At 42.1% G+C, this 27,749-nt stretch overlaps 2 protein-coding genes and 1 long non-coding RNA gene across 5 annotated transcripts in view; 2 read left to right on the top strand and 1 right to left on the bottom strand.

The window, feature by feature from the left end:
- LOC149091259 (uncharacterized) overlaps nucleotides 1-27,034 on the top strand; it is a 130,540-nt gene extending 103,506 nt beyond the window's left edge. The window contains exon 2 of the long non-coding RNA XR_016196946.1: nucleotides 26,946-27,034. This is a non-coding gene — a long non-coding RNA (uncharacterized LOC149091259). The remainder of the gene's footprint in view (nucleotides 1-26,945) is intronic.
- nord (neuron derived neurotrophic factor nord) lies at nucleotides 432-19,909 on the bottom strand. 3 transcript variants are annotated; one of them, XM_018105419.3, is made up of 8 exons: nucleotides 19,663-19,908; nucleotides 17,867-18,194; nucleotides 2,764-2,849; nucleotides 2,454-2,697; nucleotides 1,533-2,226; nucleotides 1,321-1,454; nucleotides 729-863; nucleotides 432-672 (listed from the first exon to the last, which is right to left on the bottom strand). In XM_018105419.3, exons 2-8 carry the CDS (start codon nucleotides 18,115-18,117, stop codon nucleotides 495-497), a joined length of 1,722 nt encoding a protein of 573 aa, XP_017960908.1. In that variant the 5' UTR covers nucleotides 18,118-18,194; nucleotides 19,663-19,908; the 3' UTR covers nucleotides 432-494. The 3 variants fall into 3 exon arrangements, with proteins under 3 accessions (XP_017960908.1, XP_089117223.1, XP_089117222.1); XM_089261097.1 differs by having other exon boundaries at nucleotides 2,454-2,849; nucleotides 17,867-18,198; nucleotides 19,663-19,909; XM_089261096.1 differs by having other exon boundaries at nucleotides 2,454-2,849; nucleotides 19,663-19,909.
- On the top strand, nucleotides 4,164-7,385 carry Ir60a (Ionotropic receptor 60a). The gene is made up of 2 exons (XM_030389865.2): nucleotides 4,164-5,193; nucleotides 6,064-7,385. Exons 1-2 carry the CDS (start codon nucleotides 4,270-4,272, stop codon nucleotides 7,237-7,239), a joined length of 2,100 nt encoding a protein of 699 aa, XP_030245725.1. The 5' UTR covers nucleotides 4,164-4,269; the 3' UTR covers nucleotides 7,240-7,385.
- Nucleotides 27,035-27,749: the final 715 nt, after the last annotated feature.

Genomic DNA, 27,749 nt, shown 5'->3' with positions numbered 1-27,749 from the left:
TAAATTATAATTAATGTACATTAAAAGTATATAATGGTAAACTTAATTTAACAGCAAGAGCTTACGCATAAGTCTAAGCTAAATTCAAAAATTATTGCAAGACCTTTAAACAATGAACACCGTAAACAATCGTAGTTACACAAAAAAGAAAAAACAAAGTTTTTAAAACTATTATTAAACTTCAATTAGGAAAAAAAATGATAGAAAAGATAATCTAAATACTTGGAATTTGTTGGCACAAACGCATCTACGACCACGCCCACCCACACACTCCTAGCTTTGTTTGCCTACATCATAGTCTTTTTAGCTTATCGCAAAACCCGCATAGTTAGAGTGTAATATGCTATTGCATAATTTCCTTTAGTTTAGTTTAGTTTAGCTCTGTTTTGTTTAGTGAATAAGGTAGCTTTACAACGACGGATAGTTTTTCATATTTGTTTCTGCATGCGCATTTCGCATACGCACAGTGACCCCATAGCCCAGCACGTGCGGCGCTACTCGTATTCCGACTGCTCCTGCGAGTCCAGCTCCAAGCACTGGCTGCCCATGTGTACAGTCAGAGTCTGATACGGCAACGGCTTGCCTAGACTCAAGTTGGCGGTGACATAGATCAAATAGCTGTCGCCGGGCGTCAGGCTGAGTATCGTCTCTGTCTCCAGCTTGTCCACATTGCTGTGATTGAGATAAGTATACAAGTTAGGCAATTTAAGCTTCATTTGACAGCTTACCTCGGTAGCTTCTCGCGACAGCGAATGTACTTGAAGTTCTTGTGATGCGTTACACGCACCGCTCCAAAGTCCATGCAGTAGTTGGTGAAATCCGCAACGCTTCGCTGCGGCAGACTAAACACAATGACGCAGTAGCTATGGCACGTGATAATATAGATCCATATTATAAACACGATAGCAAATATTACAAGAAATTATACAATATATTAACAAGACAAGCATTAGATAACAGGCCTGTTAACTGTCCCTTGGCACTGTAGCCTAGGACTTCACATAAAGCCCAACTGAACTAAATAACTGAGCCAAGGCCGCATAAAGCCAGCCATAGTTATACATATTTAGTCTTAGATCTATTTTTCTCCTGCTATTATAAACAAATAAATAATAATAAGGTTAAGTTGTTCAATGATGGAATGACTATTAAGAGAGAAAGATTTCAGCGATAATGAATTAAATGCAAAAATATATATTTAAAGTAAAAGATTTGTATTCTAGAAAGCAATTTTACTCAACTCTTTCAAAGGCCAATGACTCTACCTGATAATTCAACTTTAAAAATAGTTATACTCTATCAGAAATCAGTTGGACCTACCTCAGGGCGCGTTCGTCTGGCGATCCGTGCCATGCAATTGTTGCGCTGGTGCAGCGCGTTCGGACATTAAATACCGTTATGTTATCTGGCAGCTCCGGCAGGTCGCGGAATAGGCGGTCCGTGCTGATAGCCAGCTGTAAGAGGTAGAATAGAAGGGAATTAACCTATCGACAACTCTGGGCCCTTTCGGGCATCGGCTGCTGTCGACTTACGCGCACTTTCTGGGCTCGCAGTGCCTCGTCCTCGTTGCTGGGCTGGAAGCGCATCAGATAGCGCTCGCCGGGCTGCACGCCCTCCAGCTTGATGTAGGTGGGAGAGTAGATGTTGCCCACGTTGGCCACTTGTCGGTGCTGGCGCAGGAGCTTCACTCGGATCTCGCTGCCGGCGCACGGCAGCAGCAGATAGCGCATGAAGCTGGGCGGGGGCATGGTCGCGGGAACCTTATAGCTGTACACCTGAACGCCATGCATCCCCCCGATCTTGAGCAGCGCCAGCGCGTGCTGCCGCAGCTCCGTTGGATGGGTGCGGTTGAAGTGCACCTGTACGCTGGCCAGGCCCAGTGTCAGGTTCTGCAGTCGCTGGTGCACGCCGAACAGCTGCATTCTGTAGGTGCTGTTCGGCTGCAGTCCGCGCAGCTGCTGCTGCGTCCGGGCGCCGGTGCAGACAATGTGCAGCCGGTGCTGCGGATTCAGGTGACGTGCTCGCTTTGGCGCCCTTGACCACACCAGGTCCCAGCTGCTGCTGACACCCGGGCATGGCGCGGCAGCGCTGCGCGAGTGCGCTTGCTGCTGCCGCGTGTAGACGTATACGGCTTCGCAGAAGCTGTCGAAGTCCTGCCCGAAGTTGGCGGCGTCGTCGACTCGTTGAACCACCAGGCAGTAGTGCATGGCATGGTAATCAAATTTACTGTGAAGAATGTGAAAGTGAAAAAATCTGGTTCAGAAACTCTCATTCCATTTACATATTTGCATATCATCATACGAGACTACTTAATATAATACACTATAGCGTAGCAACACTCATAGGTCTAGTTGTGAAGGAAGTAACCTACATAAATTATTAAATAACTTGAGGTCAACTGAACTATCATATGTAATGCATGCGGGTGCATATATACGTTATATTTAACCCACCTGCGCTCCCATTTGACGATTAGCTGACGCTTGCGCACGCGGTTCTGGGTGCGGATGGCGATGCGATGTGTGTGATTAAGCAGGGGCCACGACTGGTGTGGATGCTTGGCCTGGGCCTCCAGCTTGAGGGCGCCGGCCTGGCGTGCCTGCACGAACAGATCGTATTGGCCGCGCAGGGCGCAGGGCAGGACCAGCCGGCCCATGGTAGGGCCCTTGGCGGGCGCGGCGAGGCGCAGCAGGTTTGCTGCAAATGCAAATGCGGAGATCGATGCAGATGGCAGAGGATGGAGGGATGGAGATACAAGCTTACCTGTCTGATTGTAGAAGAGCTGACGTGCCACGGGCATCGAGAAGAGAATCATCAGCGGCGTCGAGTTGTTCAGCTGCAGCACAAATCTGCAAAACAAGAGGCAAAACGAGCGGGTGAAGTGGTGCCGAGTGCTGCCAAGTGGGGGGCAGTGGGACCGAGTGGGGCGGAGTAAGTGAGCTGTTGACGCCCTTTGTCAAAAATCATGACACTAAATTATCGCACGCAATTTGTCTCGCCTGTGTCCGAGCGAGTGAGTCAGCGCCTTTGGCAGCCGGCGCTGCACCAAAGATGCGACGTGTCGCGGCATGCAGCTTGCTGCAGATACAGCATGCATGTACACACGTACACTACGTATAAATATATACATGTGTACATACTAATTCCAATTCAGCTGCTGCCACAGCCCATTCCCCACCAGTCGATGTGCCAAAAGCCTTGGATTGTAATTAAATGCGAAATTTATGGGCAATATTTCTAATGACAAAGGACCAAAAAAAATGTGCCACAGTCAAGGGGCTCCCACACAGACACACACACACACACAAGCACACACATGTACATACACTGCGAAGTAGTCGAGAGGAAGCTCGATCGCAGCCAAGTGACTCATTGACTTGGCTTATGGCCGGCTATTTCAAGTTTTATGAGCAGCTACTTCCGGCTAACGCCATTTGCCAATGGCGCCACGCCCGCGCTCGCCCACCGACATGCTCCCACATGGCCAGCCAGTTGATGGAGTGCTTTAATGCACTCCATTGCTGGCGGCCATTTTCGACAGGCGCCGCGGTGACTGAACAAATATTTGCTTTAATTTGCGCCTTGCATGTTTCAGCTGCCGTTGCCGTTGCAGTTGCAGTTGCACTTACACTTGCTGTGACAGTTGCAGTGGCAGTGGCCGAGGCAGGGGCAATCCCAGGCCTTTCGTGTTGTTATTGCAATTACTGCTGTTGCCGATGACAGCAGTCAATTATATAACGCAAACATCATGCTGTGAAGGCTAAATCCCTTCAAGCTCTGGGCGAATTCAGAATGCTCTAATCGGATGTGGAGTTATATTATATCATGAAAATATTATGTATGTCGTTTCAATTTGCGACCCTAATGTGAGCAACTATTAGGATTAACTTAGAAACGGCTCCTCTCTTTAACCTATTTTAGAAAGTTATAATACAATATATTATAAGTAAAATCTGTGCAAATAGAGTGCAGGCGCATATAAGGCGCTACTGACTGGAATCATTCGGAACTCGTCAAACTGTCGGTGTGCTGTAAGACTGTGGAATGTAGGGTATTTCCGATATGCCAGAGGGTCAAGGGTTTCTAGTTCTATAACATAGTTCTATAACATATTCGAGATAGATATACAAGTAAATACGAAGCACTGAGTATCATTGCAGGGCACATGAATGTCGATATGCAGCTGGTCAGCCCACAGCAAACAAACCACCACGTGAAGTGTTGGTTGGGCTCAGTTGGTTGCACAGCGTTCAGTCAAACGAACGCAGAATGCGGCCAAGTTTTCCGAAAGTGGCGCAACGGCGACTGCAGTTGCTGATATGGCTGCTGCAGCTGCCAATCGGTGGTCAGGGCATAGTAAATCCGTCGAATGAGTCTGCCAATATGGTTGTCTACATGCTGCCGGCGAAGGATGTTGGCCCGCGCACCTGGAAGGTGGGCGTCGACTGCCTGGACAGCTTTTCGCAAATCTTTTTCTACCGGAACCCGCTGGAGCGCTTCACGCGCTCCTACAATCTGATGCTCACGAATGTGTTCAACATGTCCCTGCCCGCCGATCTCATACAGCAGGGCTTTAGCCAGCGCATCAACGAGGCCATCAGCGACCTGGATCCTCAGCCCGGCAAGCAGCTCTTCCAGCTGCGCGTCATCTCTGATCACTTCAACACCACAAAGTTCTTCGGCGAGCTGCTGCTGGCGGACAACTACGTGATTGTCGTGGACAGCGTGGAGCGTCTGCACAGGCTGATGAGCCACCACGTGAGCAAGAGTCGCTCGTGGAACCCTGGTGCTCGCTTCCTGGTGCTCTTCTACAATGCCCAGATGTGGGAGAGGCCCTGGACAGTCGCTTCGCAGATCTTTAACGATCTGATGAGCAACTTCTACGTGCACCGTGTGGCGCTCATCTTTTCCGACTCTCCCTCCAACTACAACCTCCTGGTGAACGACTACTACAGCAACGTCGATTGCCGCGTGCTGAGCGTCCAGAGCGTGGGCCAGTGCAAGGACGGCCAACTGTTCCCTTCGGCCCATGCTGTCCACGTCGCCATGTCAGACTACATCAGTGGCTTCAGCCCGAGGAACTGCACCTTCTACGTGTGCGCGGCCATCGCGGCGCCCTTCGTCGAGGAAGACTGCATCTTGGGCATCGAGATGCGAATCCTGGGCTTCATGCGCAACCGCTTGCAGTTCTTGGTGCGTAATCAATTGTTATCATATAGATATACTCACATTCCTCCTCACCTTATGCGCACCTAGGGCATTGCTGCTATTTCAAAGAGCCTTCTAATATAATTTCGTCGACCGTTTGTAAACATAGGGAGCAATAATCTCGATGGATAGTTTGTTTCAAAGTGAATTTGATCTATTTGAAATCAACCCTTGTTTTACCAACATTGCGATTCATTTTGAGGGCATTCGAAAATATGATGAGGAAACCAGAGAGACATATATTACTTGTATATAAGTAACTGAATAAAAATTTTAAACGAAAAACTGATATAAATTCACCTCAAAGCTCTGCAAAGATTGCTATCGCCATTCCCTGGTCCTTCTATACGCTCTAGGTATCCCCCACTACTGGTGAGATACTCAGAGAAACTGCCTGAGCCTCTCACATGCACAACAGTTTATTCCGTTTATGCCATTTTTCACATTTCCATTAAACGATGAACAATTCTCCTGCAGTTTAAAATCATTAATTTGGATATTTTTTAAATTATCTATATAATATTGACATATTATATAGAACTTGAACATTTTGAAAGAAAATTAATCTTTTTGAATAAAAGTTAACAAACGTGTAAATTTATAATGAAGACGAAGATCTGTCCATTCATATTAGGTACGTCAAACTTAAAGGCTGGTTGTCCCTAATATAGGAAGGCGTGGTCGATTCCCTAACGAACAAATTCTTAATTATTGTGTTTGTATGCACTTTGTATAATTGCGGATTGCCTATTCACATTTATATTCTCTACTAACAGGACGGACATTGCACGAAACCAATATACTCTCTTCGATTTGCTGAATATTGAGTATTGAGAATCGGGCGTTTCATTGTAGGTGAATCAGACATGCACTCGAGACACGCGAGGCGAGGTGGATGAGGTCGGGAAATGGAATGGCCTGCTGGGCAAATTGGAGGACGGCGAGTGCGACTTTATCATGGGCGGCTTTTACCCGGACAACGAGGTGGTGGGCATCTTCTGGGGCAGCGACTGCTACCTGCAGGACGCGCACACGTGGTTCACTAAGCTGGCGGACCGTCGGCCCGCCTGGCAGGCCATGGTCGGCATCTTCAGGCCGTACACCTGGATCTGCTTTCTGCTGGTTCTCCTGCTGAGCTGGCTCTGCTGGTACTCACTCGTGTGGCTCCTGCCAGAGCCGCAGTACTTCCAGCCGCTCAGCTTGACGGGCATCAATGCCTTGGCGGTGTCCATATGCATAGCAGTGCAGGAGCGACCCGTGTGCGAGTCGACGCGCGTGTTCTTCGTGATGCTGACGCTCTACGGAGTGAATGTGGTGGCCATATACACCTCGAAGATGATATCCACGTTCCAGGACCCGGGCCACCTGCACCAGATAGACACGCTGAAGGAGCTGGTGGTTGCCGGCGTACCCTTCGGCGGCGAGGAGGAGAGCCGCGACTGGTTTGAGAACGATGATGACCTGTGGATATTCAAGGCGTACAACTCCTCGCCCGAGTTCAGGCCGCGCACCCAAAACCTGAGGTTCGTGCAGCAGGGCCAGCGTTGCATTCTGAGCAGCCGCATGTACATCATGCAGAACCTTTATGCGGACGACATCTACGCCTTTCCCCAGAACGTGTTCGTCAGCCCCATGCAGCTGATCATGAAGGCGGGCTTTCCCTTCCTCTACGAGATGAACATGATAATTCGTTACATGCGTGACGTTGGCATCATTCAGAAGATCGACTCGGACTTCCGCTATAACAACACATATCTGAACCGCATCTCCAAGATGCGCCCCGACTTTGCAGCCACCGTCATCGTCCTGACCACGGAGCACCTAAAAGGTCCCTTTGGCATCCTGATCGTGGGCATCTGCTGCGCCATGTTGACTTTCCTCGTCGAGCTGCTCTGCGGCTACACAAGTCTCAGACGTCGACAGCGACGCACCAGGCGACGCAGCAAGTGGCGCAGGGAGCGGCAGCAGCTGCACCGGGCGGTGGCTCCGGTGGTGCGCTTCACGCCCGTTAAGCGCCGCAAGGTCCTGTAAGCAAGCAGCCGCCCAGGCAGACAAAACAAGCCAACTAGCTAGCCATAAAAATTGACTCAATCCACATAAGTTTGCAATTTGCAATTGAAGGAACTCAGCGGCAGCATCAACAACAACGGCGACGACGATGACTTCGTCAATGTGGCGGTGGCTCTTAGGGTCGTCGTCGTCTTCTTTGTGGTGCAGTTCTTGTTGTTGGCTGCCTTGTCTGGTCTGGTCTCGTCTGGTAGTTGTAGTTTTCACGCGAAATACTTAAAGTCAGAGACAAAATTCTATTTTTGCAACTATCAAATTCGACGGCATGAAAAACAAGGAGACAGTCAGGCAGTCAGTTGGTCTGTTGGTCTCTGGTCTTCGGTCTTCGCTTCCCGCTTCCTGCTCTCCCGCTCTAAATTGACAATCAGCTCTGAATGAATGAATCTGCCAGAGAAAATAAACTGCGCACTCTACTGTCGCTGATAATATTGTTGTTATAGGTAGCAACTTACCCACTTCTGGCCCAGTCAGAGCCAACTACCAAAATAAAGTTCGCAAAATACTGCTGGCAAAATAATGAGAACTATTAAAGCTAAAGACCAAAACTTCGCGCTTACAGCTTTACCACTTCACGATTTTTGTAACCAATGCGTACAGATTACCTTAGAGCGACAAAAAATAATATAATATAAAGTAAATGAAGATAGAGATAAAAGCATTGAACGATTTCACGCAACATCAACAACAAATCAGCTTAGAATTAAAAATTAAATCACTTGAAACATATTTATCATATTGAGATTTACTTGCGGCTCTTCACCTAACGGATTCACATATACAAACAGGTTTCATGAAAAGCTAAAGATCTTCGGCAAGACTCTAAGGCATAGATGAGCAATAAGGGGTCATCCATCCGTATGAATGAAGAAGAGCTTGTTTCAGAGCAGTGGACTTAAACTCATTTCAAGATTAAAGGAATTCATATACACATGTATGAGCAGGACTAACTCTGGGTCCCCCCTAAGATTAGGGCCAACCACCAACAATTGCTGTTTCCGATTTACATTCAGTAAATTTAATATACATATATAGATCACAAGTATTTCTAATTTGGGATGTGCAAAATGAAATTATTAATTTGCGAGAGCACATTAATAAGAATATACTTAAAGTTTGCTGACCGTGGCACCGACTTTTGCTGCGTGTGAATGATTAAAGCAATGCGCATTGTCCGAACTCGAAAATAAGCATTCACAATCGCATTCGTATTTGTGTTCACATTTACATTCACATTCACACTTACTCGATTACTCACAGAACACTCGTAAAATGGGCACAGCGCATACTTAGTGACACTCTGTATGTGTGTGTGTGCGTGTGTGTGTGCATGTGTGTATGTGTTTTTATACCCTGAACCCATTGAAAATGGGAAATCAGGGTATAATGGTTTTGTTAAAAGTATGTAACAGGCAGAAGGAGGCGTGGCAGACCCCACAAAGTATATATATTCTTGATCAGGACGACGAGCTGAGTTGATTTAGCCCTGTCTGTCTGTCCGTCCGTCCGTCCGTCCGTATGTATGAACGCGTCGATTTCAGAAGATATAAGAGCTAGAGACTTCAACTTTTTTTTAAAATGTCCGTATATATCACGCGCATATCGAGTTTATCACTAAAAAACGATAACTCATTCCGATAATTTTTTATCGATAAAAAACATTATCGAAGATCACTTAAAAAATTATATCTCCTACATCTTTCAAGCTAGAGTCTCCAAATTTAAAATGTATATAAAGATGTATTTTATACAATTTCGGTTTTTATTAAAATTTACCCCCCACCCTTAAATCCACCCCCTCACCCTAATCTTTGTAAAAGTCGTATATCAAATACTAGAGACTTGTGCTTCGGTATACACATACATTTTAACATTATGATTACGTTCTGAAAGTTTCATTACAATCGTACGTCTAGAAATTAAATTATTCAACAAATAAGTTTTCATTTATTGCCAAAATTGCAGCGCAACCCAAGCGCAATCGCCTGTATATGTGAGTGTGTGTGTATGCGTGTGTTTATTTGTATGTGTATGTGTCTGCGTGTGTTTGTTTGTATGCGTGTGTGTGTGTGCGTGTGTGTTTGCTAATTATTATTGAAATATCAGTTGCTTGTAGAGTTCAGGGGATCTCGTAGTCGAGCAGTCTCGACTAGAGCTTTCTTTCTTGTTATACCCTGAACTCATTGAAAATGGGAAATCAGGGTATAATGGTTTTGTGTAAAAGTATGTAACGGGCAAAAGGAATCATCGCAGACCCTATAAAGTATATATATTCTTGATCAGGACGACAAGCTGAGTCGATATAGCCCTGTCCGTCTGTCCGTCCGTCCGTCCGTCTGTACGAGTGCATCGATCCCAGAAGGTCCAAAAGCTAGAGAGCTGAAATTTGGCATGCATACTCGTGTATACCATACGCAGTACGAGTTTGCTTTATTTTTTCGATAAATCATCCGATAACTTTTTTATCGAGAATAATCGAAAAATTAGTTTTGTTTTTACAGTCTTATTTGAATACTATTAGACCTAGTAGCTTCAGATTTACTGTGTATATACATATGATGAATATAAACATTTTTTTTACCACCAGATTTTGGATACCACGCCCTCTTCACCCCAAATTTGCAAAAACCGCATCTCAAATACTAGAGACTTGTGCTTTGGAATGTACATACATTTGATCATTATAATTACGTTCTGAAAGTTTCATTAAGATTGTACGTCTAGAAATTTAATTATTCAACAAATAAAAATTACATAATATACGTGCGTGCGGATGCTTGTGTATTTATGTATATGTGCATAAATGAAGTGTAGAATAATTAAAATATCAGCTTGAAGGGTTCAGGGTATCTCCTAGTCGGGCAGTCTCGACTAGAGCCTTGTTTCCTTTTTTTTTTTTGTGAAATTTTAGACTATTGAACTATGGCGTTTCAAGCAGCGTCTGATGGGCTGACTAAGCGACTAACTGCGTCTGTCTCGCCAGGCTGCGACGCCCAACTGTCTGTCTGTGACGCAGATGCAGATGCAGTTGGGGATGCTGGTGCTAATGCAGTTGCCGTGCAGCTGCAGTAGCTGTTGCAACTACACAAACATTTGCGAAAAGTCTTGGGCTAAAAATACATACGAAACTATAAGTTTATTTGAGGCAAGGCGAAAAAGTCGTCAAATAAAGGTCTGCGCAGTGCGCAGTTTGCTGGCTAAAAATTATGCAGCGCGTTTTTATGATCAAAACAATTTTTTGTTGCTGTTGCTGTCTGTGCGGCTGCGTCTGCGGCTGCTGCTGATGTTGCTGTTGCTGTTGCTGTTGCTATTTTATTGTTTCTTCTTTGATATGCTTACAAATAAATAGTTTCACGCCATAAAGCAGCGCATAGGACTCCTGCTAGCTTTGGCCATAAAAGTTGTTTACAGCTTGAGCCTGCGGCGCACATAAAAATGCACCAAGAACATCAACAACAGCAACAGCTACAACACATTAACAACAATTTGTTGTTTTGCAGTTTTTTTTGATTTTCGGGCCACTGGCGAATTGTGCTAGTGTGTATTTGCCACAGGTGGTCAATGGTCCGCAGCCGCGTGGCCCAGTCCCAGTTACCGTTCCCAGCTCCCAGTATGAGTTATACACATATATGCAATGTGTATATATATGTTAGTGTATGTGTGTCGAATTAAGTCGTTAAATTAATATTTACGATTTGTTTGTGCAGAGCACTATTAACAAGCAACTTCAGCTGTCTTAATTGCGCCTGCGCAGGAATCGGCATCTAGCTCGTGTTTAGCTCCTCCTCCTGCTCCTGTTCTCCCCCAGATTATATGTGAGAGAGAGAGAGAGAAAGAGATCTCTTAATTCTTGCCAAACTCTTAATGACTGCACGCGCCATAAATTTGTAGCACACATTTCGCTCCTTTTCACACGCTACGCGAGCATCGAGAGGAACACGAGTAGCGAAACTGGATCCAGCTGGCTGCAGCCATTGCTGAAACAATCGGAGCACTTGCAACTCCTGCTAGCGGCTTTTGGATCTGTGGGAGCTTGTCGCGCTACAATAAAACCAACAGAACAATCTCACATAGAGAATTTCACATGAATTTGAATGCTTGATATTCTATGCCAGCAGTGATCAAAGTTATTCGAACACTGCTCACACAACCAACAGGCAACAGCCGAACATAAAAAGAAGTATGACTGCTGCGGTCGAGTGCTACCGACTGTCCAATACATTTTCAAATCAGTTCGACATAAATTCGATATTGGCGAGCATCTGAAATAGAAGGGGCTGGGTAGTAACTGAACTGATATATTTGGACTAGGAACTAATACAGAGGACCGCAATGCGATCCAATCTCTCAATAGGAGTGATCATTTGAAGTTTGGCTCATCTTTAGACAGAGTCTAGACTGATGGAACTGTTCAATTTATGGTCGCAGGCTCTAAATATATACTGCATTTTATTTTAAAAGTATTTGTATTCACAAGTAAATTTACAATAGATGGACGTTGCCCAAAACTAAAATACTTTTTCAGTTCAAGAATGAGCATAACAAAACCAACGAATTTGCACGTTCTCAAACGAAATAAAAGCCAGAAGTATTTCAAGAAATTAGAGAGGTAAATCTAATTTCAGTATCGAATTTCGTATACTCTAGGCCAAGCAGCTAAAAGCCCATAAAATGTAACGGTTGCAGTTTTGTACACTATGAGACAGTTAGAAACTCTTGAGCTCTGTTTAATAAGAAAATAAATTTGATAACCATGCAAAATCCAAGCAATGAATTCCATTTTCTATATTAAGCTTATATTTTTATATGAGACATCAGTTTAAAAGAAACTAAGCGGATTTTTCAGGTTTAAGTAGTTTTATTAGAATCCGTGTAAGGACGTCTGGTATATATAAAGCAAATATTTTCTTGATCACAGCGACGAGGTGAGCCGATGTAGCACAGCCCGTCAAATGGTTGAACGCGTCAGAGCTTAGGCTCCTATCAACCTAAGTTTAGACTTTTATCACAATTCAATCACCCTACATCCTTAGAGGTAGAACCAATGCCACTTTGATTAATTAAATGCGATCAGATCATTTTGGGTTAAGGGAATCCCATATTTGGACACCGCCAATAGAGATCCGTTACATGATCCGATTTCATTGATTCGTATGTAAATATGGCTCTTATATTATATATACTAGCTGGCCCGGCACACGTTGCATTGCCCTATCCATCATTTCTAGCTAAAAAATTGTTGAAAGCTATGTTGTTCAGATTGGGATACACTCTGATTTATTTATTAATCGGATTTTCATTCAAGCAAGTTCACAAGAACGGCATTCTTTGTTTTTTGGTCAGGTGCAAGAACAAATGGTTTGCATACCACGTACAATTGACCATGAGAAAAACACGGCATTTTCTAGATTGAGGCCACAAATAGTCAAAGATTGGCCCTGTGATTTGTTGATCACCAAACGCGTTCCATTGCACAGTTTTGGTTGGTTTAAATTTCTAAGCATGATAACTACCGAGCCAACCTTCAGTAGTAAATTGTGCGGTGGTAAACCAGGCACATCCAAGGAGTTCAAAAATTCAGTTGGATAATTAGTGGCTTTTTCTTCGTTTGTTACACAGTCGATAGATTTGAATGAATACAGAGTACCTACGATTTGATTTTGAATTATAAAATCTTTATTTTAGCCGCCAAATATGCTCGCTCACTTAACCATTTAGTATTTTTGTGGAAAGCAATGATATTCGGAAATACTTTGTTGATAAGCTCATCTCTTAATGAGACAAAATTGCAAAAATTTTGGGGAAATGAAATCAAGCCACTCGATTCGTCAACAGGAATGCGGCCATTACCGATATTCAGCAATTGCTTCGAGAAATCATCAGCAGATAGATCGTTCAACAATGCAACTCTCATATCTACAGACAGTTGAAGTTTGGTTACATATCGCCACAGCTTTGATGCTTTGAGGCAAGCGTTTATTTCGTCGGCAGCAGTAGATCTTGGAATTACTGGTAGTGTTTGTCGGAAATCGCCAGATAATAAAATCCTTGAACCATTTCTTATTGCCGTTTCACGGGTTGCCCTCTTTAAGAAGCACGAATTAAGGCCCTTCTCTGCTGGGTATTAACGCGGCGCCTTTCTCGGGCGATTTCTCGTTCTTTGTCAGATAATTGACTCGCGATATTCCGTTGCATAATTGCATCATGGGTCCGCCGGGAAAGATTAGATCTTCTAGGACGTGGCATTTTTATTACTAATAATACTGAATATGCCTTCGCACAAAATCACATAAAGTCAATCGAGAAATTTAAATATAAATAATTTAAACAAATTTATGTTTGAGACAAACAAATACCTGAACTTTCGAGATATTTAGCTTCTGTATGCAGGCGTATTATTTTTATCAAATGTGCTTTTTTTATGAATAGTCAGGTTCACCTGAGGCTCTGCCGTAGACTGACTGACTACATTTGTTTACTTACTTCTATACTATTGTATAATATGAGAGCAGGACCGAAAACTGTCACTGTTAAAAAGCCTACTGAGTATCAATAGAAATTTGAATCTTTAGGGAAAAAAACGCGTTTTTCAAGTATTCGTGAAATTTTTTCAGTATTTTTAAGATCTGCTATCCTACTCGTAGCGGAGACAAATCCAAAAAATCAAAAACCATGAAAATTGGTCCAGCAGATCTCGAGTTATAAGTGCTGGAAAATTTTTCACAACTCTCTTTTATATATACAGTCGCTCACAGCTTATTTGACCCAACGTGAAATAAAAATTTCATTTGCTCATTACTTTATACCCAATACAGATTTTTGAAAAATTCAAACGAGGAATTGTTATTTCAATATTAAATTAATGGAAAACATAACTTTTTAATTCATTTTAACAAAAATAACAGTAAAACAAGTAAGAACGTTGCAGTCGGGCGCTACCGACTGCGAAATACTCATTCACAGTCCCTTTGTATTGCAGATTCTTTAGCGTTTGCTTACATTACAAAAGCGCGCTTTTTAGCATTCTAAGAATTGCGATTGATTTCTAGATTTTCTAGCTGTTATTGTAGTTTTGTCAGATAACGCTCTGTTATTAGCTCTTTGTATTTTAGCAACCAGTTTGTAAAGCAAAGCGATAGCGTGGGTGATAGAGGCATCGCAAGTTATGTTATTTTTAAATTTTATAAAAAAAAGGTTTCCTTCCGTGTTATCAATGCCTATTAAGCCTATTTGTATATACATGTACATACATAGATAGCTCAAGCATATAAATGTCGCAATTTGATACTACAAATACCGACTGCCACGCCCCTAGTGGCCGTAGACACCTCATTTTTGGCCAGTTCTTAGAAAGAGCTAACGGTAACGAAAATGCAAAATTTGAATGCTTACGCTCAAAAAATGTGAAAATTACAGGGTATTTTTCGATATTCCACGCCCCCAAAGAGGCGTGACAATTATTTTTGGGGCATCGATAGAGGAGGTTACCAGTAACTCAACTATCCAAATTTGAAGCTTCTAGCTCTTAAACTGTAGGAGATATAAAGTTTTGCGGTTTGCCACGCCCCCTTTGGGCGGACATATATCCACCATAGCTTGTTGGACTTGGGTGGTCAACTCGCGTATAAGTACCAAATTACAAGTCTCTAGCATCAATAGTGCATAAAATATAGCCAAATTTGGAAAATTACTATATCTTCAGGTCCGATTTGCCACGCCCACAGTAGGCGTAGACATAAAACTTTTTCATCAGTCATTATAGAATTATAGCATTAGCTCACGTGCGAAATTTCAACGTTCTAGCTTTAGAACTTTATGAGATACAGTTTTATCTGATTTGCCACGCCCCCAATGGGCGTAGATATATCCACCATAGCTCTTTGGACTTAGGGGGCCAACGCGGATCTACATACCAAACTTCAACTTTCTAGCTCTTCAACTAACATGATTTCTGGTATATCGGAAAATGCATTTTCTTATTTGCCACGCCCCTAGTGGGCGGATCGGGAAAATTTTAACACTTTATGAATCGGAGTTATACACGAGTATGTGTTCCAAATTTCAAGTCTCTAGCTTCAATAGCGGCGAAATGAACTGCGTTCATACGGACAGACGGACAGACGGACGGACGGACAGACGGACGGACGGACAGACGGACAGACGGACAGACGGACGGACAGCAAGACGGACATTGCACAAAACCAATATACTAATTCACTTCGTGAATGAGTATAAAAATAACAAAAACTAAAATAACTCATAAATTCAATGTCACAGCTTATTTGACCCACACTGTTTGAAGGACAGTTACAGTCGCGTAAAATGGAAATAAACGGTACTTTTTCAGGTTTTGTTTTGATTATTGAATTCGCAATGTGAATTTGAGTAATTTTTACCATTTAAAGTGAGATTTTGTTAAGAAAACACGTGTTTGCGAAAATGGGAAAGCGCACAACAATACAGCAGCGGGAATTGGTGCTACACCACTTTCAAAATGGAATTTCACGGCGCAAAATTGCAGAGATTGTTAATTTACCCGAATCCACAGTAAAAAACATAATAACCCGATTTGTTTTTGAAAACAGAGTGGTTAATAAGGGAAGAACAGCTCCAAACAAAATTTTCAATGCCACAGATGAGCGATACATTGTGCGCCAAATAAAGGAAAACCCCAAGTTATCCGCTCCAAAACTGGCTAGTCAGATGGAGCAACAGCTGGGGAAGTCAGCTAGTGCTGAAACGATTCGTCGTATACTCCGAGACCATGATTTACATGGTAGAATTGCTCGCAAGAAGCCTTTCATTAGTAGGAAAAATAAAGAAAGCCGGCTCCGATTCGCAAAAGAGTACATAAACCGGGACACCAGTTACTGGGACAAAGTCATTTTCGCTGACGAGTCCAAGTTCAACATATTTGGTTCGGATGGGAGGCCCTACGTCTGGCGACAAGCGAATACGGAGCTACAAGAGAAGCACTTGAAACCCACAGTAAAGCATGGTGGAGGGTCAGTGATGGTTTGGGCCTGTATGTCTGCCTCTGGAGTGGGAAAACTGGCTTTTATTGAAAGCACAATGGACAAGAACATGTACTTGAACGTTTTAAAGGAAAATCTTATCCAAAGTGCTGAATATCTGGCCCTGAAAGAAAATTTTACATTTTATCAAGACAACGACCCTAAGCACACATCGGGTGTCGTTCAGTCTTGGCTGGTATGGAACTGCCCGCATAACCTCAAACCGCCAGCACAGTCCCCAGATCTTAATGTTATTGAAAATTTGTGGGCCATTTTAGACACCAATATCAGGTCCCGGAATATTTCCAACAAAAATGAGCTAAAAACGGCATTAGTCGAGGAATGGGGGAAAATCCGGCCCGAAACAACAAAAAAATTGGTGGCTTCAATGCCAGCAAGACTTAAGGCTGTATTAGACCAACAAGGGGGTCATACAAAATATTAAATTTAAAAAAATAGGCATAATATTGAAATTACTGCTTAAAATAAGTACTGGGTCAAATAAGCTGTGACATAGAATTTATGAGTTATTTTAGTTTTTGTTATTTTCTTATTGTTATTTTTGTTAAAATGAATAAAAAAGTTATGTTTTCCATTAATTTAATATTGAAATAACAATTCCTCGTTTGAATTTTTCAAAAATCTGTATTGGTTATAAAGTAATGAGCAAATGAAATTTTTATTTCACGTTGGGTCAAATAAGCTGTGAGCCACTGTATATAGATTACCTATAAATTGTCTGATTATGTTAATACGCCCAACAGCAAGTAAGAGTATGTGAGTCGAGAAGACAAAATGCCTGCCAAGCGCGTGCCAAGCGAAAACGTGACAGCTTTTCTTGACCCAGACCCAAACGAGCGCAAAATACAAACAAGAAAACTTCTCTCTACATTACTTAATGCATAACGGATAACCGATAAATGCTAATGAAAATTGAAAATGGGGAAATGACAATACTTTTAAATTTTGAATATGTTGAAATTGAACATCGATCGTAACTTGTGCATTAATATCAAATCAGAGATCAGAGCTATTTGACACGTTTAGCTCGACAGAATCAACATATTACGAATACGTGTTTACAATGCGTTCGGCATATAAAAAACCAGCCAAATAACAAAAACATGAAAAAGTTAATCATACGCCACGTGCAACGCGGCCACAGCTGTGGGCCTAGAAAAAGCACAAACACAAACACAAATACAAATACAAATACGAATATTTTAACAAAGAGGCATAAGTAGAAGAAAAGGCAATACACTCACACACACTAATGGCACAAACACACACAGGAATATTTATGGCAACTGTAAAAATCTGGCGCTGGTTTTTGTTTGGCCAGCCACATGTCGTGGTTATAAATTATCTTTGTTGGTTTCTATATTTTTCTTGCGCTAAATTCGCACACACCCCGCTCCTCTTGAGCTGGACGTGTCCTGCTCGTCCTCTGGCTGGCGCATTTCGTTATTGTTTGGACATAATTTGATTTGTGTGACAGGCGGCGTCGCCAGCACACTTAGGCGCATTACTCTGATTGCGGGCATACATGGGATATACGCGTCCTGGTTGGTGGGACTTACCGCTTCTTCTGGCGCTGCACGAGTGCAATGTGTATGGGCACGTCCACATAGAGATCCTCGACGTCATCGATGCTGCCCAGTATCTTGTCGAAGGCCAGGCGCTGCGGACACCTGGACGGCGGCGGGACATACGAGACCTGGCTGATGCGATTGCTGGCCAGCGGCGTATGCGCAATCTCTGCACTCAGCTGCACAAAGTCCTGCAGGAGCACCAACATCAGCATCAGCACTTGGCCAAGCACTGGTCGCATTTTTTATGTCCTCTCGCTTCTGTCACTTGATAATTTGGCTCTTAAGTTTTATGGCCTGTTAACGGTTCGCAATCGTACTAGCTTGAATTAGTTATGAAATTTACTTGTTAGTTCCGGCCTTCAGTTGAGATTCAGTTTCAGTTTCAGTGTTTGTGTGCGTGGGTCTTTCTGCATGGTGAATTTAGTTTCACTTTTAATAGACTCTACGTTATCTACTCTCATGTATTAAAAAACTTTTAGATCAATAAATTCCAAATTCCATCACCTTTTATATGCTGAATATAGTTTTCTATAAACTTTTGTTGATATTCCAGTAGTGTGCAAGTTTATTGAACGACAATAATATAACTGTCTTGGAAATATGTATATGTATTCCTAAACTACCCAACAATCCCTCTTGAAATATATAAACAAACTAGACATCAATTAGTTAAACCCTGAATGAAAATATGAAAGATCTCCCTGCACTTGAAGTCCAGATATTAGAATTAACAAGTTTTATATTTTAAAAATCTGTTGCCACAAGCCTAACCTCTGATTAGATTGTAGTTCTTAATTGATAAATACAATTAACAGTTAGTACTTTACACAAAAACAACAACAAATTGAGATTTAGTTTTTATTCTTTTATCATCGAAGCTCACCTTTGGAAATAATTATATCTATCTGCTGTGTACACAATTCGGAAGTGGAACTCAATTTAAAGAGTATTATATAAAAATTTCATGATCCCCTCGTGGGGGTTCATTTACCATCTCTCATCTATCAGACTAACATATCTTTCTAGCACTTAAGATGTTGCTAAATTCAAAGCCTAACCCAAATGACCTCCATTTCTTGCTATAAATCAGCTTATCCCTCAAAGCAAAACAACTGTTTTTGTTTCTTATATTGCCTGGTCACTTCGACATCTCTGCGACCCCCATCAATACAGATTGACAAACCCAATGTCAACTCCTCCTCTCACTACTGCTGCTGCCTACTGCCTGCTGCCTCTTCTTCTTCTTGCTACAATTAAGGCCTGTCAAACCTTTGACACACGTCGCTACTGCTATTCCCATTGCCATTGCCGTTGCCTCCACATGTGACAACTTCTTTAGCTGACTGTAATGTCTGCAAAAAAAAGGGAACTCATTTTTGGCAGCGCAGCGCGGCAGCTTCTCAAGTGTTTGGCTTCGACTGTTTTCTCCCAGCATTTAGTTGATCGGAGGGGGCAGCCAATTAATTTTTAGGCTGCACTGAATCGATTCCAGGAACTGTTAGATTTGCTAATTGCGGGCCACACGCCCCCTACGCAACATCTTCTTCTTGTTGGGGCTGTGCTTTGGGGCAATTAAAATTCTGCGAACTCGCGTGCGGCGCAGCAAGTGGGCAACGCTATTAAAAGGGGGCTGCGGATGCCCAGGCAGGGGTTGCCACCTGTTGTTGCCGTGCCGAGCAATTAACGACACATACCTCCCATAAACACAGGAGCACACACACATAGAGCACACGCGCACACATATACACACAAATACACACATAGCCACGAAAAAAATCACTCACTTTGCTAGAGTTTGATGTTGGCAATTTTTCGAATGCGCATCGTTTGGTCGCACTGTGTTTTGTTTGTCCCGTTAGCAGCGGTGTTTATATTTGCACACGGTATGGCAAAGCTTTGCCTCTGCTTTTGCTACACACACACGCAAGGACACACTGAAACGCACACGCACTAGAAAGCTCGGGCACGCGCGTCGTCCGGAAGCTGAAGCAGATGCTTCCGTCTGCCTTGACGAGCAAACTCAAAATGAGAGTCGTGCGCAAAGCAAACGAAAATCCGAGCGCATCTGACGCCAGCTGCGCCGCCAACAGCGGCAGCGCTCGCTGCGACTGCGGGCAGCATTGCCGAAGATGCCGCCCCAATCGCACGAAGACATTAACCGAAGTGGCCAGCTGCGGTTCAAGCAGGCGCACACATGCATGCGCGCTGCTTCTGCATGTATTTGTGTTCTTCTCTGTTTATATATAGCTTCTTATGTTTTCTTTTTGTTTTAGTTTTGGGTTTTTCTGTTTTTTTTTCTCTCTTTGCCTTAATTAATGTGCCTGCTTCGGGGCTGCCCCATTGATGAGGCTGCCAACTTCGACTTATGCCTTGCCCCTTTGGCTGTGCTGTTCTACCATCCATCCATCCTATATGCTGCTCTGCCTGTTTTGGTTTTTGTTTTCCTTTTCATTTGCTTTTGTTTTTGTCGCGTCTGTTGTCGATTTTTTTAAATTTTATTTTAACTGAAAGCAGCAACAAGCGAAACATAAAATGCGTTTGTTTTATGTATGGCACGTGACTTTCAATCAAACACAAAATATAAAAAAGAAAAATGAACATAAAATAAAAACCGAGCGCCACTCAGCCGCAACATCTTCAGCTCTGAGTCAAATGTAATTCGAGTGGTGCCATGAAAAAACACGGAAGACAAGCAATTGACTCAGTCGCTGGCTCAGCCACCGAATGCAGGCACTCAGCCGCTGCCTTGTCCACGCCTGCTGCTAGACACGGCCTCTGGACTCTCGATTTCAATGCACTTGCTGATCGTGTCCATGTCATAGTTTCGCCTTCATCCTCATTCAGTCATTCCCTCCGTTCACTCCACTCCCCACTCGCCGCCTCTCACCCCAGCATGCCCTAACTCAAAAAACCAAAACATTGTGAAATTCACACACGGCTCTCGAGCTGTGAATTTTGCTGATGGCTACGATTTACTTACATGTGTTTTAATTCCACTCTGTTCTCTGCTTGCTTGTTCTCGTTCTATACTGATTCACGAAAGTGAAATGAGTATATTGGTTTTGTGCAATGTCCGTGTTGCTGTCCGTCCGTCTGTCCGTATGAACGCAGTTCATTTCGGCGCTATTGAAGCTAGACACTTGAAATTTTGAACACATATATCTCCGATGTATAAAGTGTTGAAATTTTCCCGATCCGCTTACTAGGAGCGTGTCAAATCGGAAAATGCATTTAACCGATATACCAGAAATCATATTAGAAAGCTGAAATTTTGAATATAAATCCGCATCGACCACCCGAGAAAAGAGTCTACGCCCTGTAGAGGCGTGGCAAATCGAGAAGAACTGAATTTTCTACGGTATCAGAGAAAAACTTAGCTACTAAATTAATTATGAGGTGTTAATGAGTATTCCGCAGTCGGTAACGCCCGACTGCAACGTTCTTGTTATTTACTTTTTTTCTTTTTTTATTATATATAAACACTGGGAAGAATTACAATATTCATTCATTCAGTTCGAGCCCTTGCATACATATTTACATACATACATATGTATAAATATCATACATATCAAACTTTGTTGAAAGATTTGCTTTCAAAATACAAGTATGTACATATGTATATGTATGCATATGTATAATTATATTTGTAATCATTATATTCATCTGAAAGACGTCGAAAAAATTACTGAAAGTTAGTAATGTATTAAGTAAATATCTAAAATACGATATTTATAATTTAAAAATACATAATAATATAATATTTAATCTATAATAGACGTTAAAACTTATTTGATATCTAATTAATATTAATTTATTGATATATTTTACTTAGTCTATATTTGCCTTAGCGTTCGCTCAGCTCATACTCGTATGGGTTGCATTAAATTAATCAACTATATTAGATATTGACTGATATACTTTTGTTAGTATAGTATTACTTTCCTGACTATTGCGGATATTCTCAGTTAATGGATTTTTTGCGTTACTTAATAGCATAATTCGTAACTTTATGCATTCAATATTATTTCCATAAAATGCCTAAAGAATGCTGACGTTGACTTAGAATCAATTCGCTCAGTCTGTCGGGCTGTCCGTCTGTCTGTCTGTCTGAGTACCAAAGTGGCCAAGCAGTTAAGCTGGCTGAGCAATTTGTTTTTGCTTGTTGTTTCGGTGGGGTGTTCCCGGAATTCTGACAACGCCAAAAAGCTGTTACGTATGCGCTGCGGCGGGCAGGAAATGAATTTTTTGGGGCCTGACTGCAGCTCGTAGCAGCAAATTAACAGCTAAATTAGTTAGAAGAGCAGTGAAAAATGTAAGTGACCTAATCAGCAGCGGAGCAAGCCAGACACGAAATGGGCCAACACCGCTGCCAAAGTCGTCAGCAAAACAGAGCAGGCCCAGCAAGGAAGGGTGCTGGAGCCAGAGGGGGAAGGGGTCAACCTTGGAGGCGCCCCTAAAGCGCATAACTCAAGGGCCACGCAGAAGAGACAGAAAGATCCCTACTAGGCGCGCGTTCCGGCTAGCCCCAGTCAGACAATGAGGAGAGCTCTACCAAGCCAAGCCAGACTCATGCATAATGCAAGGCGCTGCTCGGCCTTTCAGCGCCGACTTTTGCTCTGATGGTGGCCCAAGCGGCGTTGCGTTGCATTTTTCAACAATTTAATTATTGACAAAAATGTGGAATGAGTGACTGACAGAATGCGTATTTGATGAATGATCATTCGTTCAAATTGATGTTTAATATCGGTAAACTTTTAAATACTCCTTGATAGACAGTCTCCTTGCATATTTGTCTCCTACATCAGATTCTACTTTTGCTATGTCTCAAAATTGAATGGCCACTTTCTTATCCATACTCTCAGTATCTGATCGTGAATCCCATGTGCCATTGTTAATTGTTGACCTCGTCTTCATTTTAAGTTTTTATACTCGGAGGGATTTAGTTATGCTTTCTTTATAGGTCTCGCTTTCTTTTTATACCCTGAACCCATTGAAAATGGAAAATCAGGGTATAATAGTTTTGTTGAAATGTATGTAACAGGCAGAAGGAGGCGTGGCAGACCCCACAAAGTATATATATTTTTGATCAGCACGACGAGCTGAGTCGATTTGGCCCTGTCCGTCTGTCTGTCTGTCCGTCCGTCCGTCCGTCCGTCTGTCCGTATGTATGAACGCGTCGATCTCAGAAGATATAAGAGCTAGAGACCTCAAATTTTTTTTCAAATGTCCGTATATATCGCGCGCATATCGAGTTTATCACTAAAAAACGATAACTCATTCCGATACTTTTTTATGGATAAAAAACCTTATCGAAGATCACTTAAAAAATTATATCTCCTACATCTTTCAAGCTGGAGTCTCCAAATTTGAAATGTATATAAAGATGTATTTTATACAATTTCGGTTTTTGTTAAATTTTACCCCCCACCCCTATATTCACCCCCTCACCCTCATCTTTGTAGAAGTCGTATATCAAATACTAGAGACTTGAGCTTCGGTATACACATACATTTATACATCATGATTACGTTCTGAAAGTTTCATTACGATCGTACGTCTAGAAATTAAATTATTCCACAAAAAAGTTCTCATAATATCGCCAACACTGCAGCGCAACCCGAGCTCAATCGCCTGTATATGCGTGTGTGTGTGTGTGTATGCGTGTGTTTGTTTGTATGCGTGTGTGTGTGTGTGTGTGTGCGTGTGTATGTGCGAATTATTATTGATATATCAGTTGCTCGAAGGGTTCAGGGGATCTCGTAGTCGAGCAGTCTCGACTAGAGCTTTCTTACTTGTTTGTTTATTTTTTGTTTTATTCCCTGAACTAGAGGTGGGAAATCCATCGATGGCTCTATCGATAGTTTACAGAGCATGAAAATCCTAAATTAATATTTCAAGCCTGCTAGAATCGGCTAGATCAAATTCAAGAATAAACAGAATAAGTAAGAAGGCTCTAGTCGAGACTGCTCGACTAGGAGACACCCTGAACACTCCAAGCTGATATTCTAATCATTCATACATACACATGTATGTATAAAAACACGCTCTGCTAACTGCGCAGAAAGCAGCGATTGCGCTTGGGCTGCGCCGCAGTGTGGGCAATATTATAAGAATTTATTTGTTGAATAATTTAATTTCTAAACGTACAATCTTAATAAAGAACGTAATCATAATGTTCAAATGTATGAACATTCCAATGCACCAGTCTCTAGTATTTGAGATGCGTTTTTTACAAATTTGGGGCGAAGGGGGCTTGGTATCCAATATCTGTAAATTACAATATGTTTGTATTCATCATATGTATATACACAGTAAATCTAAAGTCTTTAGCTCCAGAAGTGTTCAAATGAAGCTGAAAAAACAAAAACAATTTTTCGATTATTCTCGGATGATTTATCGAAAAAATAAAGCAAACTCGTACTGCGTATGGTATACACGAGTATGCATGCCAAATTTCAGCTCTCTAGCTTTTGTATCTTCTGAGATCGACGGACGGACAGGGTTCTATCGACTCAGCTCGTCGTCCTGATCAAGAATATATATACCAAATGGGGTCTGCGATGATTCCTTCTGCCCGTTACATAGTTTTACACAAAACCATTATACCCTGATTTTCCATTTTCAATGGGTTCAGGGTATAAAAATAGCCATTTCAGTTTTTATACCCTAAGCGATGAGTTAAGTCGATTTAGCCCTGCCCGTCTGTCCGTATGTATGAACACGTCGACCTCAGAAAATATAAAAGCTAGACTTGAATTTTTTTCAAGTTTCAAGTTTATCTCAAGAAGAGTCCATCCACAAGAAAAGTTATTAAACAATGAAATTCCAATAGTATGTGGGCCTATCCAATGTGTCTTTATCCGTGCGGGTGTTTGTGTGTGAGCGTGTTTTTGTAAAAGACTAAGTTGGCAGCCCTGCTAGCGAACGATTTAAATAATTGTGAAATTCATGTTAGAGATGGAAAAATATACGCTAAGTAGGCAAAGCTGCCACGATCTTAGTGCAACAACCTATCAATTATTGTGATATCATAATTTGAAGGAGTGTTACCAGAATTTAAAAAAAAAATGCTAAAAAGGGCCAGTTTGATTTTTTTTAAATGCCAGATTTCCCAACACCAGCTAGGTTGCAATTTTTCCTGCAATTGGCAACTGAAAAAGGCCAGGTCTAGGCGGTAAAAGGCTAAGTTGGCAGCCCTGGCGTGGTGGCGTGTAAGGTACAATAACAATAAATTGCAATCTTTTATTTGATTAATTGTAATTTGTTAGCTTTCAACAGATTCAAAAAATTAAGTACATAATAGACAATAGCAATGAAAAAGTTCTTACAGTATTCTCGAAAGTATTTTACACGTATATATAACAGAGGCTCTGCCGAATCAGAAACAATATTAGCAATTGCTTCGGAGCGAAGGTCGAGCTTAAAGCGAACTATATTTAGTCAACACATTGGCTTTTATGAACAGAAACCAATGGCTTGTTAATCAATAGACTTATTTTGTATCCACTAGGTTAAGTTATCAAAATTAGGGTATAGTGTTTGATTTTTTTACACAATAAGCGATTCTTGTTATTTAATATGTTAAGAAATCAAAATGAAGGTATTTTCTTTTAAGGTATAATGGTTTTGTGAAAAGTGTGTAACAGGCGGAAGGAATCATCGCAGACCCCATAAAGTATATATATTCTTGATCAGGACGACGAGCTGAGTCGATATAGCCTTGTCCGTCTGTCCGTAGGAGCGAGATCTCAGAAGATATAAGAGCTAGAGAGCTTAAGTTTGGCATGCATTAGTTTTTTATGCATTAGCAGTTTTATGCGTGAGTGTGGATGCATGTGTATGTATGTGTGCGTAAAGTAAAAAAACATAAAAATAAGTGCAAAAGGTTAAGAATATCAAGTTGAGAAGTCTCAACTACAGCACTCTTTTATATTTTTATACCCTGAACCCATTGAAAATGGGAAATCAAGGTATAATGTTTTTTTGTTAAAATGTATGTAACAGGCAGAAGCAGGCGTGGCAGACCCCACAAAGTATATATATTCTTGATCAGGGCGACGAGCTGAGTCGATTTAGCCCTGTCCGTCTGTCTGTCTATGTATGAGTATATTCTGAAAGTTTCATTAAGATTGGACGTCTAGAAAATAAATTATTTAACAAATAAATTCGATTAATATTGAACACACTGCAGCGCAGCCCAAGCGCAGTCGCTGCTTACTGCGCAGTTAGCAGAGCGCGTTCTAATACGTGCGTGTGTATGTACGTGTGCCCAAACGAAGTGTAGAGTGAGTAGAATATCAGATTGGAGGGTTCAGGGTATCTCCTAGTCGAGCAGTCGCGACTAAAGTTTTCTTACTTGTTTATTATACCCTGAACCCATTGAAAATGGGAAATCAGGGTATAATGTTTTTGTGTAAAAGTATGTAACAGGCAGAAGGAATCATCGCAGACCCCATAAAGTATATATATTTTTGATCAGCACGACGAGCTGAGTCGATATAGCCCTGTCCGTCTGTCCGTCCGTCCGTCCGTCCGTCCGTCCGTATGAACGCCGAGATCTCAGAAGATATAAGAGCTAGAGAGCTGAAATTTTTTGTGCATACTCGTGTATACCATACGCAGTACGAGTTTGCTTTATTTTTTCGATAACTCATCCGATAACTTTTTTATCGATAATAATCGAAAAATTGATTTTGTTTTTTGAGACTCATTGGAGCACTATTAGACATAGAGACTTCAGATTTACTGTGTATATATATATGATGAATACAAACATTTTGTAATCAACCGATTTTGGATACCACGCCCCCTTCGCCCCCAAAAAACGTATTTCAAGTACTAGAGACTTGTGCTTTAGAATGTACACACATTTTGACCATATGATTACGCTCCGAAAATTTCATTAAGATTGCATGTCTACAAAAAAAGTTATTCATCAAATAAATTCTTATACTATTGCCCACACTGCAGCGCAGCCCAAGCGCAGTCGCTGCTTACTGCGCAGTTAGCAGAGCGCGGGCGCGTGAGGGTTGATGCATGTGTATGCATGTGTGCGTGCATAAAAGAGGTGCAGAATGATAAGAATATCAGCTTAGAGGGTTCAGGGTATCTCCTAGTCGAGCAGTCTCGACTAGAGTCTTCTTACTTGTTTTTTTTCTGGGGTTGAGTTTTTTGGAATAGCTAGATCATTCGCTTTGAATCTATGCTCTGAGATGTTATTTACTATTTATATATCATTAGATGTCAGACAGAAATATTTCTTCGTTTTTTGATTGCTTCTAATAGTGCGTTTTTCTATTGTCGCTGCTACTCCAACTGCTTCTGCTGCTCCGGATTACTTTCCAGCTGATACTCCAGCGACTGCCGCTCCACTTTTTGGTCGCATCCAACTTATTGGTACAACATTTTTGCCTTACACTCGCACTTCATCAACGCGAAATGATTGGCATGCCAACATCAATGACTGCAGCAGAGCGGGAGCAGCAGAAGCAACAACAGGAAAGGCATCAGGAGCAGTAGCAGCGGCAGCAAAGTCTGCTCACTGCTGAATGCAGCGGAGACAGCCTCCGATATGTGTAAAGGAATCGTTTAAAATAAATGACAGCCAAGCCCCCTGTACTCTGTCCTCTCTCCCCACTTGCTCGCTCTCGCCCTCTCTTTTACACTCTAGCTGCTTCTTCAGCTTGCCTGCATAGTTACCCACAGAGCCGAAGCACACGGCAGATCACAGTAATCAATACGGTGATGTTGTATGCCACATCAGCCTGGCCGAGTTTTTATTATACTTTCTGATTTTGAATTTTGTTTGCCTTGGTCTCTGCATACCCCGTAAGCTTCGTCCAGAGAACTACAAAAGAAATAGTCGAATATT

This window comes from Drosophila navojoa, chromosome 5 (assembly GCF_054131105.1).
Source record: "Drosophila navojoa isolate 15081-1374.11 chromosome 5, UAZ_NAV_1.0, whole genome shotgun sequence".
NCBI lineage: Eukaryota > Metazoa > Arthropoda > Insecta > Diptera > Drosophilidae > Drosophila > Drosophila navojoa.
This window is presented reverse-complemented; position numbering and strand designations above follow the sequence as displayed.